General features: G+C 34.8%; 1 protein-coding gene across 18 annotated transcripts in view; it reads right to left on the reverse strand.

The window, feature by feature from the left end:
* Nucleotides 1-15,846, reverse strand: part of CAMK2D (calcium/calmodulin dependent protein kinase II delta) — a 316,681-nt gene that overhangs the window by 157,792 nt on the left and 143,043 nt on the right. For all 18 annotated transcript variants that reach the window (XM_054486326.2, XM_054486351.2, XM_054486339.2 and 15 more), the window contains exon 4: nt 5,710-5,764. In XM_054486326.2, the coding sequence (XP_054342301.1) occupies nt 5,710-5,764 (55 nt within the window). The remainder of the gene's footprint in view (nt 1-5,709; nt 5,765-15,846) is intronic.

A 15,846-nucleotide genomic window follows, 5' to 3' on the forward strand; every position in this document is an offset into this window, starting at 1 on the left:
CATCTCTATAAACTTAGCCCTCCTTGTTCTCCAGAGCTGCTGAGGTGTGCCTAGAAACCATGCTAGGCACAAACCCTGGAAAGGATTATTTGAAAAAAATCAGGGCAGTTCATTATTTGCTGTAAAGATGACTTTGCTTTCATAAAAGCCTTTCCCATTCATTCCTGAGTCTATCTGCAAAAGAGACTACTAATGTCTTATTGTTAAAAATGGCTAGATATCTGAATAAAAATATATAAATTTAAAATAGCAAGAAATATGTATATTTCTTGTTATATATATATGTTTCTTGCTATTCTATTTCTTTATACGTATCTTTCTATATATATTTCCTGCTATTATATATATATATATATGTAAATTTAAAATAGCAAGAAGAGGCTGGGCATGGTAGCTCACACCTGAGCACTTGGGGAGGCTGAGGAGGGAGGATAGCTTGAGACTGGAAGTTTGAGACCAGCCTGGGCAACATAGCAAGACCCCATCTCTATAATAAAATAAAATTTAAAAAGAAAAAAAAAGAAGAAAATTTTTCCATAGAATTCATGTTCTCCTTTGTTTTGATTTTTTAGAAAGTAAAAATCATTTCATTAGAAGAAGACTCAATGCACCTATAAAAATAGAACTTCCATTAGATTCTGAATAGCTAACATTCCACAGGAAATATGTACAAGCACCACACTGCCAAAACTATCATCAAAAGGAGGAACACAAGGAACATTCCTTCTTTGGGAATTCAAGCAGTTATTTTACCTCGGAACTCATTGGGTAAGTGGCTCTAATTTTCCATAAGAGTATTTCATTGACATCTTTAAGATATCAATGTATATTTCTTAACTATATTTAAAATGTGCATTTTTCTAAAGCTGCTTACTTTTCCTTTTCATAGATTATTGCTGCTATGATCATGTAATTTTGAGAAATTAGACACTTATATCTGTTTTGCTCTCTTTTCAGTCATTGAAAATGCATACTTTTAACCATTGTTTTTCAATTTTTCTAATGCTGGATGCTTTATTGGATTGTGTTTAGTTTATTAATCTCATTTACTGGTAGATCATTTTCAGGATAACTGCTAATAATGCTCCTCTTAAACTTTAAATACTAAAGAACAATTGCAAGAATTTGAGCCCTTCATTCTAGAGGCCAGAAGTTCAGTTGCCTGTTGCAGCATATTTCAAATTACTATGGTTTGTATGTAAACTTTCACCTTCTTCACTTTGGTTTCAAAGACATTAATAACCCAAACAAATATCATTGCTAAAGACATAATCCACTTTAGTTAAAAATCTTATTCTGTTTCCATGTGAACTGCTTTCTTTATGTTCTTCACCAAATATTGTGCTGAATTTCTAAAAAATGATACAAGAAAAAATAAACTGTGTGATTCTCATCATGCCCTTAATTTAATAAGGAATACAGAAGCTATAAATTTTAAAATATAGGTATAAATAACTTGATGACTGTGGAAAACTGGCAAAGTAGAAGGTTTTGACCTAACACTGAAGTGCTTCTTGCAGCAGAAGGAGATCAAAATATATCACGCCCAAATATGCCACTTTGGCATAAGGATTATTTTGAGCTAAAGCTAAGTGAGAATCAACAGATATAGAGAGAATTATCTGCCCTCCCTTATCTGCCTAAAAGCAGGGAATAAATTTCCCTTTAAGGAAGATGCTCTCCTTCCCCAACACCAGTGAGAAAGATTGACTCATCACAGAAGACAGGGAGTCGACAGCAGATGAGTTTGCAGAAACAGATCTTACTAAAATAGCCCTTATCTTCCATTAGCTCCTTCATATATTTACTAGTCACTTTTCCATAAGTCAATTCTCCATTATCTCTTGAAGCCCAAATTCTCCTAAGGGTATAAAAGCCTGAGCCTAACTGCTTCTTTGAGTTTCACTTCTTTTCTGTGAACTCCCATGCACATAAATATTAATACAAATTATATGCCTTGTCTCTTGTTAATCTCTCTCTCGTTAGTTTAATTCTCATGCCCCAGGCACTGAACCTAAAAGGATAGAAAAAAGTGTTTCCTCCCTGACCGAGCTGTGATCAAACTCACTTCAGAATGTTATTACTTAAGTAATGAGAACTCACAAAAGTGTTTTTTATTCCACCATTCATCATAGCATGAAGAACATATCTCAGTTTACAATACCATACCTTGATCTGCAAAACAAAGGAGATCTGACAAATTAAATGTATTAAGAAATAACAACATGTCTGCTGCTTAAAAAAATATGGTAGGTGTATTGCTCCCAGTAAATATAGAAAAAATAAAAATCCCTATGTTCCAATAACCTCACCTAGCCGTAAGGAACTACCACCCAGGCATGTCAGTGGAGGCTGTGGGGGGAACCTGGACTACAGCCCCCATCAGTCAGTAATAAGATGGCACCTGCTTACTCTGGTATCAGAGAAGACCTGCTAAAGAGAATAGTTAATGAAATCCAAAGTCTTATAAAATAATACCCCCAAATGTTCAGGATATAATCCAAAAATCACTCATCGTATCAAGAACCAGGAAAATCTCAATTTGGATGAGAAGATAATCAACAGGCAGCAACACCAAGATAACAATGCTGTCAGAATTATCTGATACGGATTTTTAATCAGCCATAATAAAAAAAAGCTTCAGAGAGCACTTATGAACACACTTGAAACAAACAAACAAAAGGGAATCTTGGCAAAGAAATAGAGGCTATAAAGAAGAAAAGGAAACTGCAGAAATGAAAAATATAACAGTCATAAAAAACTCAATGGATGGGCCAGGCACAGTGGCTCATGCCTGTAATCCCAGCACTTAGGGAGGCAGAGGCGGGCAGATCACGAGGTCAGGAGTTGGAGACCAGCCTGACCAACATGGTGAAACCCCGTCTCTACTAAAAATACAAAAAAATTAGCCGTTATGGTGGTGCGCGCCTGCAATCCCAGCTACTCAGGGGGCTGACATGGGAGAATCGCTTGAACCCAGGAGGCAGCGGTTGCAGTGAGCAGAGATCACGCCACTGCACTCCAGCCTGGGTGACAGAGTGAGACTCTGTCTCCAAAAAAAAAAAAAACAGAGGAAAGAATTAGACAATCAGACTTGAAGACAGAACAATAATAAATTACCCAAACTAAACAAAAGACAACAGACTACGGGAAAACTACAACAAACAGAGCCTCAGGGACCTCTTAGACTCTAACAAAAGATCCAACATTCATGCCATCAGAGTTCCAAAAGGAAGGGAGAAAGAAGGTGGGGCTAAAAAGGTATTCAAAGAAACAATGTCCAAAAGTTCCCCAAGTTTGCCAAACAAAAATGGACACATTCAGGAGGCTAAGTGAACTCCAAATAAGTAAACTCCAAGAAATCCAAGCCAAGCAAGATACATCATAGACAAACCTAAAAACCAAAGACAATGAAAAAAAGAAACAAAAACCAAAAAATTTTAAAGCAGCCAGAGAGAACTAATACCTTATCTTTAGGGGAAAAACAATTAGAATGACAAAGATGTCTCATCAAAAACCAAGGAATCCAGAAGGAAGTGGCACAACATTGAAAGAACTCTCAACCTGGATTTTATATCTGGCAAAAATATCATTCAGGAATAAAGGGGAAATCGAGACAAGCTCAGAAAAAGGAATACTAACAATTTGTTGCTAGCATACCTATCCTAAAAGAATGGCTAAAGAAAGCTTAAGGAAAAAAAATCATAAAAGAAGGGACTCAAACATTGGAAAGGAAGAAAAAATAATGGAAAAAGTAAAAACAAGAGCTGAGAAAGGACTGAAGAGGAATCACTACTAGAACAACATAAAGCCGGATGAAACTACGGCCACATGAGCAAGCCATGGATGAACTGGGACTGTGGAGAGGAGCCTGTGCAGTAGGATTGTGCAGAAGTAGCGCTTTAGTCTCTATTCTAAATATGGCAGATATGCTTGGCTGCCTACCTGTCAGGCCTCTGAGCCCAAGCCTGCTGGTATGCATCAAGATGGCCTGGAGCAACTGAGGAACCGCAGGAGAGGTGAAAATAGCCAGGTCCTGCCTTGACTGATGACATTCCACCATTGTGATTTGTTCCTGCCCCACCCTAACCGATCAATTGACCCTGTGACATTCCTTCTCCTGGACGATGAGTATCAGAAGCTCCCCACCGAGCATCCTGTAACCCCTGTCCCCGCCTGCAAGAGAAAAATCCCCTTTGACTGTAATTTTCCACTACCCACCCAAATCCTATAAAACTGTCCCACCCCTATCTCCCTTTGCTGATTCCTTTTTCAGAATCAGTCCGCCTGCACCCAGATGACTAAAAAGCGTTACTGCTCACACAAAGCCTGTTTGGTGGTCTCTTCACACGGACGCGCGTGACACTACCCAACAGATAAAACTCCCATTCTTTCTTAATAACAAAATCACAATTTAGTTCTGGACTGGGTATCACATGATTCAGAGGAGGCCAGCTCCCTCACCAGATCTACAGACTAAATTATTATTTGTCAATGCCAGTTGTAATTTCATTCCCTTAACAAATACCTGGTTTAGTGTGGGCTTGAGAAACAGTTCTAATTAAGGATTCTTGAACAGATATCTTCTGAGAGGCTCTTGAGAAAGATTTCTCCATGAATAAAAACTTACGCAATAGAATTTTGATTCCCCTTTTTCTGCCTTTGGAAGTCACTGTGATAACTGAAAATGTGGCAGTCAATTTCAGACCATAGGGGATCTCAAACATGAAGACAAACCCACATAATACTAAAAACAGACAGATGGAAAGAACGTGGTTTCTTAATGATATCATTGAAGTACTGAATTAACCAAACCTAGTATTAACCTACCTTCAAACTCATATTATGTGAAATAATTTTTTTAATCTTTCCCAAAACTCGGTGGCATCACATTAAAATGCTAGACAGTAGTCCATTATATGAATATACTATAATTATGTAGCTATTTCTCTATAATTGGATCCTTAAGTTGGTTTCTTTCTTTTCTTTTCTCCCCCGTTATAGAGGATGATGCGATGAACATCTTTCAGCATAAAATTTTAACCGAATTTAGGGTATACTTTCCATGGACTTTGTTCCGAGGAGTAAAATTACTAAGTCAAATGATACAAACATTTTTTATTCCCTTTGATGAGCACAGTAGCACCAAATTGATTTCCAGAAAGTATGTTCTTATTAAACTCCTACCAACCATATGTGTGGCCTGTTTTACTATATCCCTGCCACTATATCCCTGCCAAGAGTCATTATTTTCCCTTCATTCTTGCTGACAGCGCCTCACTTTAAAAGTCTTGATTAGTTTAGATCAATTTTGGTAATCCAAGTTTCTTCCTTGAGTCTTCTTTTTACTTTAAGACAATAAATTATACATACTCTTAAAAATCAAATGGAAAATTTTGCTTATGTCAAACATTTTTGTGCTACAAGGTAGAATTGAGAACCACTCATGACATCACAGTGGACAATGCAAAGAGAAATAACTATTTCACTTAGGTTAAGGTTAATTCAAATTAAGGTTAAATTAAATTTTAAATAAAACAATGCTGAGTAGTATCCTCTTTTCAAAAGAATTAGAGTTGAATGTTACTTGAAGAACATTAAAAAATATTGTAGCAGTCAGTAATTTGGACTGTACAATGAGAAAAATCATTAATTCAAAACGGTCCTAAATTAGATGGCAAAAATAATGAATACAGAGTATATACTTACAAATCAAACACCAAGTAGTGAAAGCCCTCTTCTGATATGCTATCATGAAGTCGCACTAGAAAAAAATAAGAGAAGAAAAACTGTGTTATATCTATTCCAATGATCAACGTTAAACCCCACTTCACATGGACATATGTCTCCTAGCTAGAAATGTTGGCATTACATTTTATTTTAGCCTTTGATACGTCCGTATCTTTTACAACATAGATTGGGTTCAGATAGACCTAAGGTTTGGGTTCTGGTTCTAAAAATTGGTAACTATGTGATCTTCAAAAAAAACTGCTTAACTTGTAATTGATATTAGTACCTATGCTTTATAAAATGGTTGAGATTAAATGAGATAAAAATCCACAAATTTTCAGGTGAATACTAAACAAATGTTAAGGATCATTATAATATATATCCATATACTCAAAGTTACCAGGTTCTGGCAATTCTTTCACTTCCTTGCCATTCCCTTTGCTATCACCTTAGTCCAAGTCTTCACCAACTCATGCTTGGTCACTACAATAGACAGTAATAGGAATGATTCCAAGTCTAGGAAATGGTTTCCCTGTGTTCTCCCTTTTGTCCAAGAAGTTCTAGGTGGCACTCCCTGGCCAACCTGGCAAAACACAGTTTTTGTTATGTTACTTATTTACTCAGGTCACCCAAATCCATTTACCAAGTCATTAGACCAAAATGTACAGCTTGAACTTTTGCTAAAATAATTTACTAATTTCTCAAATTAATGCCACTTTAAAATTTTCAATGAGCTAGACTTTAACTGACAACTCTAAACTAAATCACACATGTAGAACTACATACTGCTGTATCTGCTATTTATTTGTTCATAAGTCCCACACCTTGTCCCAGTTATCCTTCATAGATAGTGAATTCTTTTTTTTTTTTTTTGCTTATTTATTTTTATTTTTTTACTTTTATTTTAACTTCAGGTGTACATGTGCAGGTCTGCCATATAAGTAAACTCATGTCATGGGGGGTTGATGTACACATTATTTTGTCCCCCAGGTACCAAGCCTAGTACCCAATAGTTATTCTTTCTGCTCCTCTCCCTTCTCCCACCTTCCAACCTCTGGTAGCCCCAGTGAATTTTTCCTATGTATCCAAATCACTTGAAGTGGTGGCTTGATCTTCACTGGGAGCAAAAGAAGGCAGGGAAAGCAATAAAGTTTAAGGACACAACTGCTTTTACAAAAGTCACCACAAAATAATAATGATTTTCTACTACAACCTGTTATGTTTCCCATGCACTGATGACCACCACATGGAAAATGCGAATTTATAAGAACATTTAGGTTATCATACAAACTAAAATTATTTATACAAGGAGACTGTAGTACTCATTCAATCCCCAAGCTCATAGACTTAACATAATCTCTGTGCTTTATCATCTAATTCCATCCCCTTTGGATCTCATTCCTGGCCTCCTATTAAAATATTTTCTGAATTCCTCTCTAGATAGATTATAGTTTGTAAAATATGAATTTTCTATTGTTATTAACATGAGGAGGAGGCCTATACTGTAGGCGACTGGGAATGCAGCCAACAGTTCAGTCTTAAACCCTCTACTTAGCTCTTGAGTGCATGAAATGTAAGCACACTGCAGTCCCCCCTGCCCTGCCACGCTTATCTTACTTGTCACAGTTTCACCCTTGAGGTCATTCATGCAGCATATTTTATCTTTATTTACTACCTTTAATACCTTTCCCTTCTTCAGTATATAGTCTCATCACCAATACTGCCAAACAGGAACCATATTTTATAAGTCTTGCATCCCACACAGGGATCTCGCACATAGTAGATGGTCTTTCATCAAATTGTTTTTGAGCATTTACTGTAGAAGGTTTTGGGATGGAAATTTTCACCAAAGATAGCTATATATATGTTATATATACACATAACACACACACACACACACACATACACAAACACATACACACACACGTATATAAATAAAATAAAATGATGGCTACATAAGCAATTCTTCTATCACTTTAATGGTGTGAAAGGTATTCTTCACGTTGCCAATATCAGAGATGCCTGCTAGCTTTGCTTAAACTTATGCTGCTGAAGAATATAAAGAGTTTGGTTTGATGGTGCATCTTCTAATGACCATTTAGTACAGTAAAGAAAGCTGGGCCATGGACGATAGCTCACTGGCTTCTTGAATGACACAGTTTCAGAGATATCTCACTTAGCAGTTATAATACAGTATGTATTCAAATGAACTTAAATAATGGCATGGCTTCTTAAAGAACTCATACAATTATTCTGGAAAATAAGATGGGTTCCCATGTTATCAAAGTTAAACTGAAAAGTAAAGTCTACAATGTGATCAGGAGGAAATCACCATTACTTTCTTCCATTGTCTGAAGGTAAAAGCCTTAGGTGCAGGTGGGATCTCAGGTGTCCAGATGAAAGAGGTGTACAGCTGAACAGAGGAGAATATTTCAGGTACAACTGGAGAAGTAGCAATAATTTCCGTCTATCCTGGGAATAACATTTTCTTAGAATTATTTCCATTCGCTTATTAATACTAATTAATACTAAATATCATCATTCAGAAATTAATTATTTTTTGAACAAGTCAGGAGTTGTTCACATGGAAACATGATAATCAAACACATGATACAAAAGCACTTAACCAGCTAACATGTGATAAGGGTTTGAGACAAATCATTCAGCCAAGTTTACTTCTTTTGCATCACATAATTCCAAAATAATCTCCAATATGTCTAACCAGCCATTTGACCACGTGAGATTATGAATAAATGTGCTATTCATATCACATATTCAGCATCATATTTACTTGGGATTAATATATACATATTTCCTTCCTTCCTTTATTCCTTCCTTCCTATGTCCCTCCCTACTTCCTTCCACTCTCTTATTTTAAATAATGAACCGATAAAACAGAATTACATGAAATTGTCATGATTTTCACTTACTGTATTAACAAAAGTAGATACTATAGTCTTCACAGAGACATTCCCCATGTTCACAATTACTGTGAGGATGGGTTTGTTTCCTTTAAAAATGTTTAACTCTTCAACTATTATTCTCAGAGTTGATGGTATGTCTAAACCGTCTGGAAGATAGTGTTTTAGTTGTAGACATCATCTATTTCTCTTCAAGCCTTTTCTATTGGTCAAAAGTATCCTTCATTTTCTATTCTTTTTTTCCTTTCTAACAGTTTCTTAAGGATTGAAAATCATGTTTACTTTTACAAAATGTTACATTAATTATTCCCTATAAATAACTGTCAATTCATTTTCACACCAAAGGAATAACACAACATTCTGTTCATCACAGCTGTTAGCTCAAGACTGACGGCATGGCCGGCCTTGACAGCACTGCAGATGCTGCATTTTGAAGCATACTGTACCTCGTTCTTTCTATGACTGCTCTGTTATTGCCATAAGCTGCACATATGAGTGGATGCAATGAGCCTAATTACAGTTGTCCCTGTGACATTTTTAGAGAGAAATTTTAAAAAAGAGAATGAGAAAAACATTTGAGAAAACAGGTTATAATACATTTTGGCAGTCATTCTTTTTGAAGTTTGCTCAAAGGTAAAATTACGTGTATGAATAAATGAATTTTCACAACCTGAAACAGCACAACAGTTCTCAACAAATTTTAAATTTTGGAACTTTAAGTATGGAATTTATAAGGGGGATAAAAGTGCTTCTGAGGCTAAAAATAGTTCCAAAGGTTAGCTGACCCATGGCCTAGTTATTTTCCTTTCTCTCCTGCATGTATTATCACATTTGAATGATTGCAGGATCGCTGCTTTCTTTTCTTGTCCTGTGTTCTTGCATTATTTCATTGCAGTTTCTAGCTAAATATTAGCTCCATAAAGAAGGGGTCAAATAGACCATGGTCCTTGTATGATGTGAGAAATTTTAATTAAATATGATAGAAGTTTTCTATTTAATTCCTCATTTCACTTAAGGGGTTAAAAGATATAATAAAACTTATGTTCTTACTGTCAGGCACAATGCAAATAATTTTTTCAAGAGTTATATTATTTAATATATGCAAGCACCACAAGGACATTTTGCCATAAGCTTTTACAAATGAATGTTCACAGGCTTAGAGGTATGGAGGAAACTTCCAGGTTAACAGCAAGTAATTGGCCTGGCTAGGACCAAAATGTAGAGTTGGATGATTCCAAAGACCTTGTTCTTACTGAGAATACTACATGGGCTCCCTAAAACCTTTCTGTCAACAAACTACTTGCCAAATACCTGGTGGGATATGAACTGGTTTGTCAGGGTAAAATAATATTTAAAAAAAAATTCAAAAGAGAAGAAATAAAAAAATTATTATGGTGACTAGAGAAAGTAGTAACAAGTAAGTAACAGACAATTTCCACAGAAAAAGAAAACAATTTTGACTGTAGGTTTAAAATGTGATGCTATAATTTTGAGGGTACAGAGGTAGCTAGATGACGTCTAGGATATGAAGCCACATTTGTCTCTCTATACACTTCCTAAAGCCCCAGAAAATTGTTATTTTTCCACTTCAAATTAGGAATATGAGAATTGCCAGTGACTCAGCTGTTTTATCTGATAGAACATGTAATGTACCAAAAATGCTAGCAAGTTGAAGAATCTGAAAGCTTACCCAACATACAAAATATCATAAATTTAAATTATTTTCATTTCCAAAAATTAACTTTCACATCATGGACATTATGATAACATGGACAAAAAGGTGTGTATGTGTGTGTGTGCGCGAGAGAGAGAGAGAGAAAGGAAGTGGAAATGAATGGGCAAGGGAGAAGAGGGAAAAGAGTAGGAAAATTAAACTCCAAGTAGAAGCTGTGTCAACAGTGATTTGGTACATCTTATCCATTTTGATGACACATGTTAGAAACACTTCTGTCAAAAGAAAAGGAATATATTATTTTATTGAGACTTAATATCTTTCATAAAAGGCTGACAGGATACAAAGTCAATGTTTTCTATTTCAGTACTACTTCCTTCCTCCTCCATTTCTTAACAGTACCCCCCACACAAAATAAAACCAAGGTTGTTAATTATAATTTTATGAAATTATTTATATAAAATATTATTTGGTTCAAATTATACTGATTCTTACTCTGCCATACAACCCAAACTCACTATCTGTTGCTCTTCACTAAAATTTATTATGGAGATGAGGCAGTCAATTACATTGGTGGACCCCAGTGGACTATGTCTATCATTACTCATGTCCTTGTGCAGTCCCCTCCCACATTACCTCTGGGCTTGGCTATGTGATTTGCTTTCAGTGAGTAGTATGTGTGATGCAAGCAAAACCTTAATAAGTTTTCTACATTGGAGCTGTAATCTTGGAAACCACTTACTGTGCTAAAAGAAAAGATTAGGTTAGATTGGAAGACAAGAGGCCACATGAAGAGAAACCTCTGAGGATGAGATAATTTTGATATTCTATTACTAGCAGAACTCATAGCTAAACGAAACCGCATGAATGACCTCAGCTACACCATGTGAGTAGAGCACCCATCTGACTGAATCCAGTCAACTCATAGAATTATCACAAAAAATAAACTGATGTTATTTTAAGCCATTAAATCTGGGATGGGGATTGTTACCTAACAATAGATAAATAAAACAGAAAAGACTTAATCTGAAATGTGTGGTTGACCACATTGTCCTCTAAATAAGTTTTTCAATATCATAAGCAAATTTAGCAGAAAAAAAGAATGAGTCTGTCCTCAGAAAGTAAGAAAGAATTAGTAAAAATTCTAAAACTGAGCATGGTAGGGCAATGCTGCCAATATTATCATGATACTAATAGAGTAATTCATACAGAACAGATTGTATTATATCCTCATAATCATTGTTTGTCAGCTCTGAGTAATAGTCCTGGTTATTAATGAGGCAGAATTTGCATTTTTAGCTTTGCTGTGTTGCAAAGATTGAGGTAGTTGGATTTGGTTCACATACTGGGATGCAAAAATGGCAGCTTGTAAGTCAGATCCTTTTTATATTCCCATCAGTAGTTAATTATAATTCACAGCTAAAACAAGCACTAGCCAAGTTGGGCCACCCAACACACCAAGTCTACCCCAAAAGAGGGAAGCCAACATTAAATTCATTTGTAAATTAAAAATAATAAATATATACATATATTTATTAATTTTATATCTATATACACTTTTTTCAATATTACATTAAAAATGTAAAAACACACACACACTAGTATTAGAACATTTTAACAGTCAAATTACACCACTCTGGAGAGAAATTTCAGCTCAACCATTATTCTTCTGGCTTTATTTATGACAAAGCTGCTCATTTCTGGAGAGAAAACTTTTCAAATAGAAAACACAAAAGCACTCAAAACTAAGTTCAAAATCAAACTAACACTTCTAGAAAAGTGAAGCCAAATCTCTCTATGTGGTTTTTTAAAAAGTATTTCCTATAACACAAGTAATACAGTTAACAAAACGACACCATTTGAATTTTTATTTTCCCAGTATAAAATATATTAACTTGAGTACATTAGAAAAAATACATGCTGTTTTTTTTTGGAATAGAGATGTTCATTTTTAAAACACTGAATAGAAATATAGACAGATATAGATACATATTAATTTTTATGTTGTTATTAAGGTCAAGAGTCCTATATAGCATTTATACTTTGTCTTTTTTTACTTGTTTTAACATGAAACTTTAACATTTGAGCATAAAAAATTGGGAGTTTGATTAGCTGGCTAAGGCATACAAATGAACTGGTCAGGCTTAGAAGCCACAATCTGTTCTAACTTTAGCTATTTGAACACATAAAGTTACATAAGGGATATGTATTTTTGAAAAACTATTTAGCAATATGCCCCATTTATAAATGCCAAATAAGTAATTATTCATTACTCAAAAGTTAAAATTAATTTCTATATCAGAAATTGAAAAATTATAGTAAAATTTCAGATATTCTTCCTGTAATGACAAAAAAATCTACCTTGTAAACTTAATATCAACTAACATTAAATTATATTTCAAAGCAATTCACTGCTTACACTTAAGAATAGGAATGACTATTAATTAACTACTTTTTAAAATAATCAAATGTAATTATTATATGAAAACTTCATAGGGAATGCCATTCATATTACTTTAAAAACTATTCTAAAAGTACACAAAGAAAGTTACTGGATCCCAAGACAAGTCCTGAAAGTCAAAGCATATCGACTCTGGTGACTATGGTCTCCATCCTTATTCCCAAATCCTCACCCCACTCCTGATTCAAGATTAAAAGCCAAGTTTAGATTATCTTCAATATCTACAGAATCAGATTAGTATAATAGCATTCAGTACTGACTAGAAGAAATCATTATGCCTTTTATAAGCCAGCACTAATTAGAAGCCTAGATAATCCAGCTGGGTTTCCGATGGGTCAAAATAGTTATTACCTGGGAGAATTTCAACCTGGGAAGAAATTAGAAAGTGGGAGATACGATCAGTAACTGTTGACTGTATGGGTATCAGCCACATCTATCACATGACACTACAAACAGCATGAAAGAACAATCAGTTCTTTTGCTTGAAAGAAAAAAGTCATCAATGGCTAAATATAGAAGCTCAGAGAAGACTAAAACAATATAAAAGTAAATAGGTAATTCATGTAGTACTCTGTCCTGCTCATTTTTAATAAAAACATAAATTTAAGGGGAAAGTAAATAATAGATTTAGTAATATCTGGAAAAATTCTTTGTTTTCTTTGAAAAATAATTTGAGATTATCTTGTTGTATATTTTAATTGAATAATTCCATTCTGCTTATTTTGTTTTCTAAAAAGGTAATTTCATTTCTTGGAAAAGTTGATACTCAAGAGTATTGAAACAATACTCATTTATATAGAAAAATCTTCCTTCCTTCTTTAAATTTTGCATTAATATCATTTGTTTATGAATGTTGATCGGTGATTCCAACTTTCCTTTCTTCTTGCCTTATGTTTTTGTTATTCTATCTTCCACTATGTATTGCAAGTTAGTCAGTGATCTCTCATCAATATCCTTAGCCATTACGAATATTTAAAAAGGGCCGGGTGCAGTGGCTCACGCCTGTAATCCCAGTATTTTGGGAGGCTGAGGCAGGCGGATCACTTGAGGTCAGGAGTTTGAGACCAGCCTGGGCAACATGGTGAGACCCTATCTCTATTACAAAAAATTAGCTGGGTGTGGTAACGCATGCCTGTAGTCCCAGCTACTCATGAGGCTGAGGCAGGAGAATCGCTTGAACCAGGGTGGCAGAGGTTGTGGTGAGCTGAGAAATCGCCCCTGTACTCCAGACTGAGCAACAGAGTGATATCCTGTCTTAAAAAAAAAAAAAATCAAAAAAGAAGAGAGACATCTGTCTTGGTCTATCTTACTGTACTCTCTGAACCTTATCAGAAATTTTGATGAGTATGGGAGAAGTAAGGGAAGACAGACAATATATGGAAAAGCAAAGGTATTCCTGAGAAGGCGCATCCCTTGCTGATGAAGAGTTGTTACTTCTGTAAGGAAAAATAGAACAATTTTTTTTTGTTCTTAATTTGAAATGGGGTCTTGCTATGTTGCTGAGGCTGGCCTCCTGAATGCCTGGTTCAAGCAATCCTCCTACCTCAGCCTCCAGAATAGCTGGGATTATACAAACACTACCATTCCTGGCTAGAAGAAACAATTTTTAAAGAAGATAAAAAATAACAAGAATAAAATCAAACATGCTGAAGTATATTTCACATTAAAGGTAACTATTGCTTTGTGAAACTTTTGCTTGGGTCATACACACACATACACACACACACCACACACAGACACACACATATATATATAAAATATACACTGGGCCATGATATAAAACATTTTTTATACTCTAGGTCACAGTAATACTTGATAAGCACTGGATTAGATGATCCTTTAAGAAGATCCTATAAGATCCTTTCTAAGTTTTTACATTTCTACATTCCTGGATGATTATAGCTAATAAATAGTATAGGAAATAAACAATACAGTTATTACCAATACAAAGCTGAATATGATTCTCTAAGTGTAAGAGTTTTCTCTCTTCAACACTCTCGAGTTAAAGTTTAAAACATACTTCATTTTATTTTGGAATTGTTTTTAATGAATAACTAGAGAGAAAACATAGAACATTTATCTTGCCAAATCAAAAATATGCTCTTCAAAAAATTAACTGAGCAGATGAGCTGCTTTTATAACACTAGCCCCTGGAGAATAGTAAATGGAAAATCTTATTAGATCATCTTCTCTTTGTAACTTACTACCATATTATCTTAACACTTGCAACTGTATTTTCCCTAGAGACTCACTAGCCCAAATGCTCTCATCTTTCAATTCCTTTTTTTGAAAATTCATTTACTGCATTTTTCCAAAGTTGATATGTCCTATAAGCAGGAAATCTGTGAGTTTAAAATCCTAATACATGTTAAGACATGCAATGTAACTGGCTTGTAGACATATTGTACTATACTATTATATTATCCAATAACATTTGCCTCTATATATCTATTTTTAGGATGAAAACACTTAAAATATCAGTTTATTTCTCCTGGATAATATACGCAAAAGAAGTATATGAAAAATACATTCTGTAATCTTAGGCTCACAATCTGGGAAAAACATGAGAGTTATTTATGAACTTGCTCATGAATTAGATGCCATTGGAATAATGAAGAATACTAGTAAATATAGCTGCAGGCACCAGTCTGCATCTATCAGGCACCTAATATATTTTTATCTAAGCCTTTGAGAGAACAGTTAGTTCAGCCTAGGTCAATGATGTTTCTAAAGTAAAGAATAATTATCTATTTATCATGAAATCAAGGAAGTTATAATGAATGTCAGACATCTCAAATGTGTGGTGCATTTGCTTGTTTCACTTATCTCATAGACATCTCAAACCAAACAAGCTCAAAGAACTCGTGATCGTCCCCCTAAAACCTGCTTCATCCATGGTCTTCCATCTTTCCAGTTGCTCATAAAAACCCCAAGGTAATTCTTGACCCTTTCTGTGAAAGCAAAATCTAATCTGAGAGCAAATCCTTCTAAACATAATAGGGTGAGATGGAATATACATACATATATAGAGAAAATCTGACCACTTTTCATCTCCTCTACTG

The sequence above is a fragment of the Pongo pygmaeus genome, chromosome 3, assembly GCF_028885625.2.
Source record: "Pongo pygmaeus isolate AG05252 chromosome 3, NHGRI_mPonPyg2-v2.0_pri, whole genome shotgun sequence".
Lineage (NCBI taxonomy): Eukaryota > Metazoa > Chordata > Mammalia > Primates > Hominidae > Pongo > Pongo pygmaeus.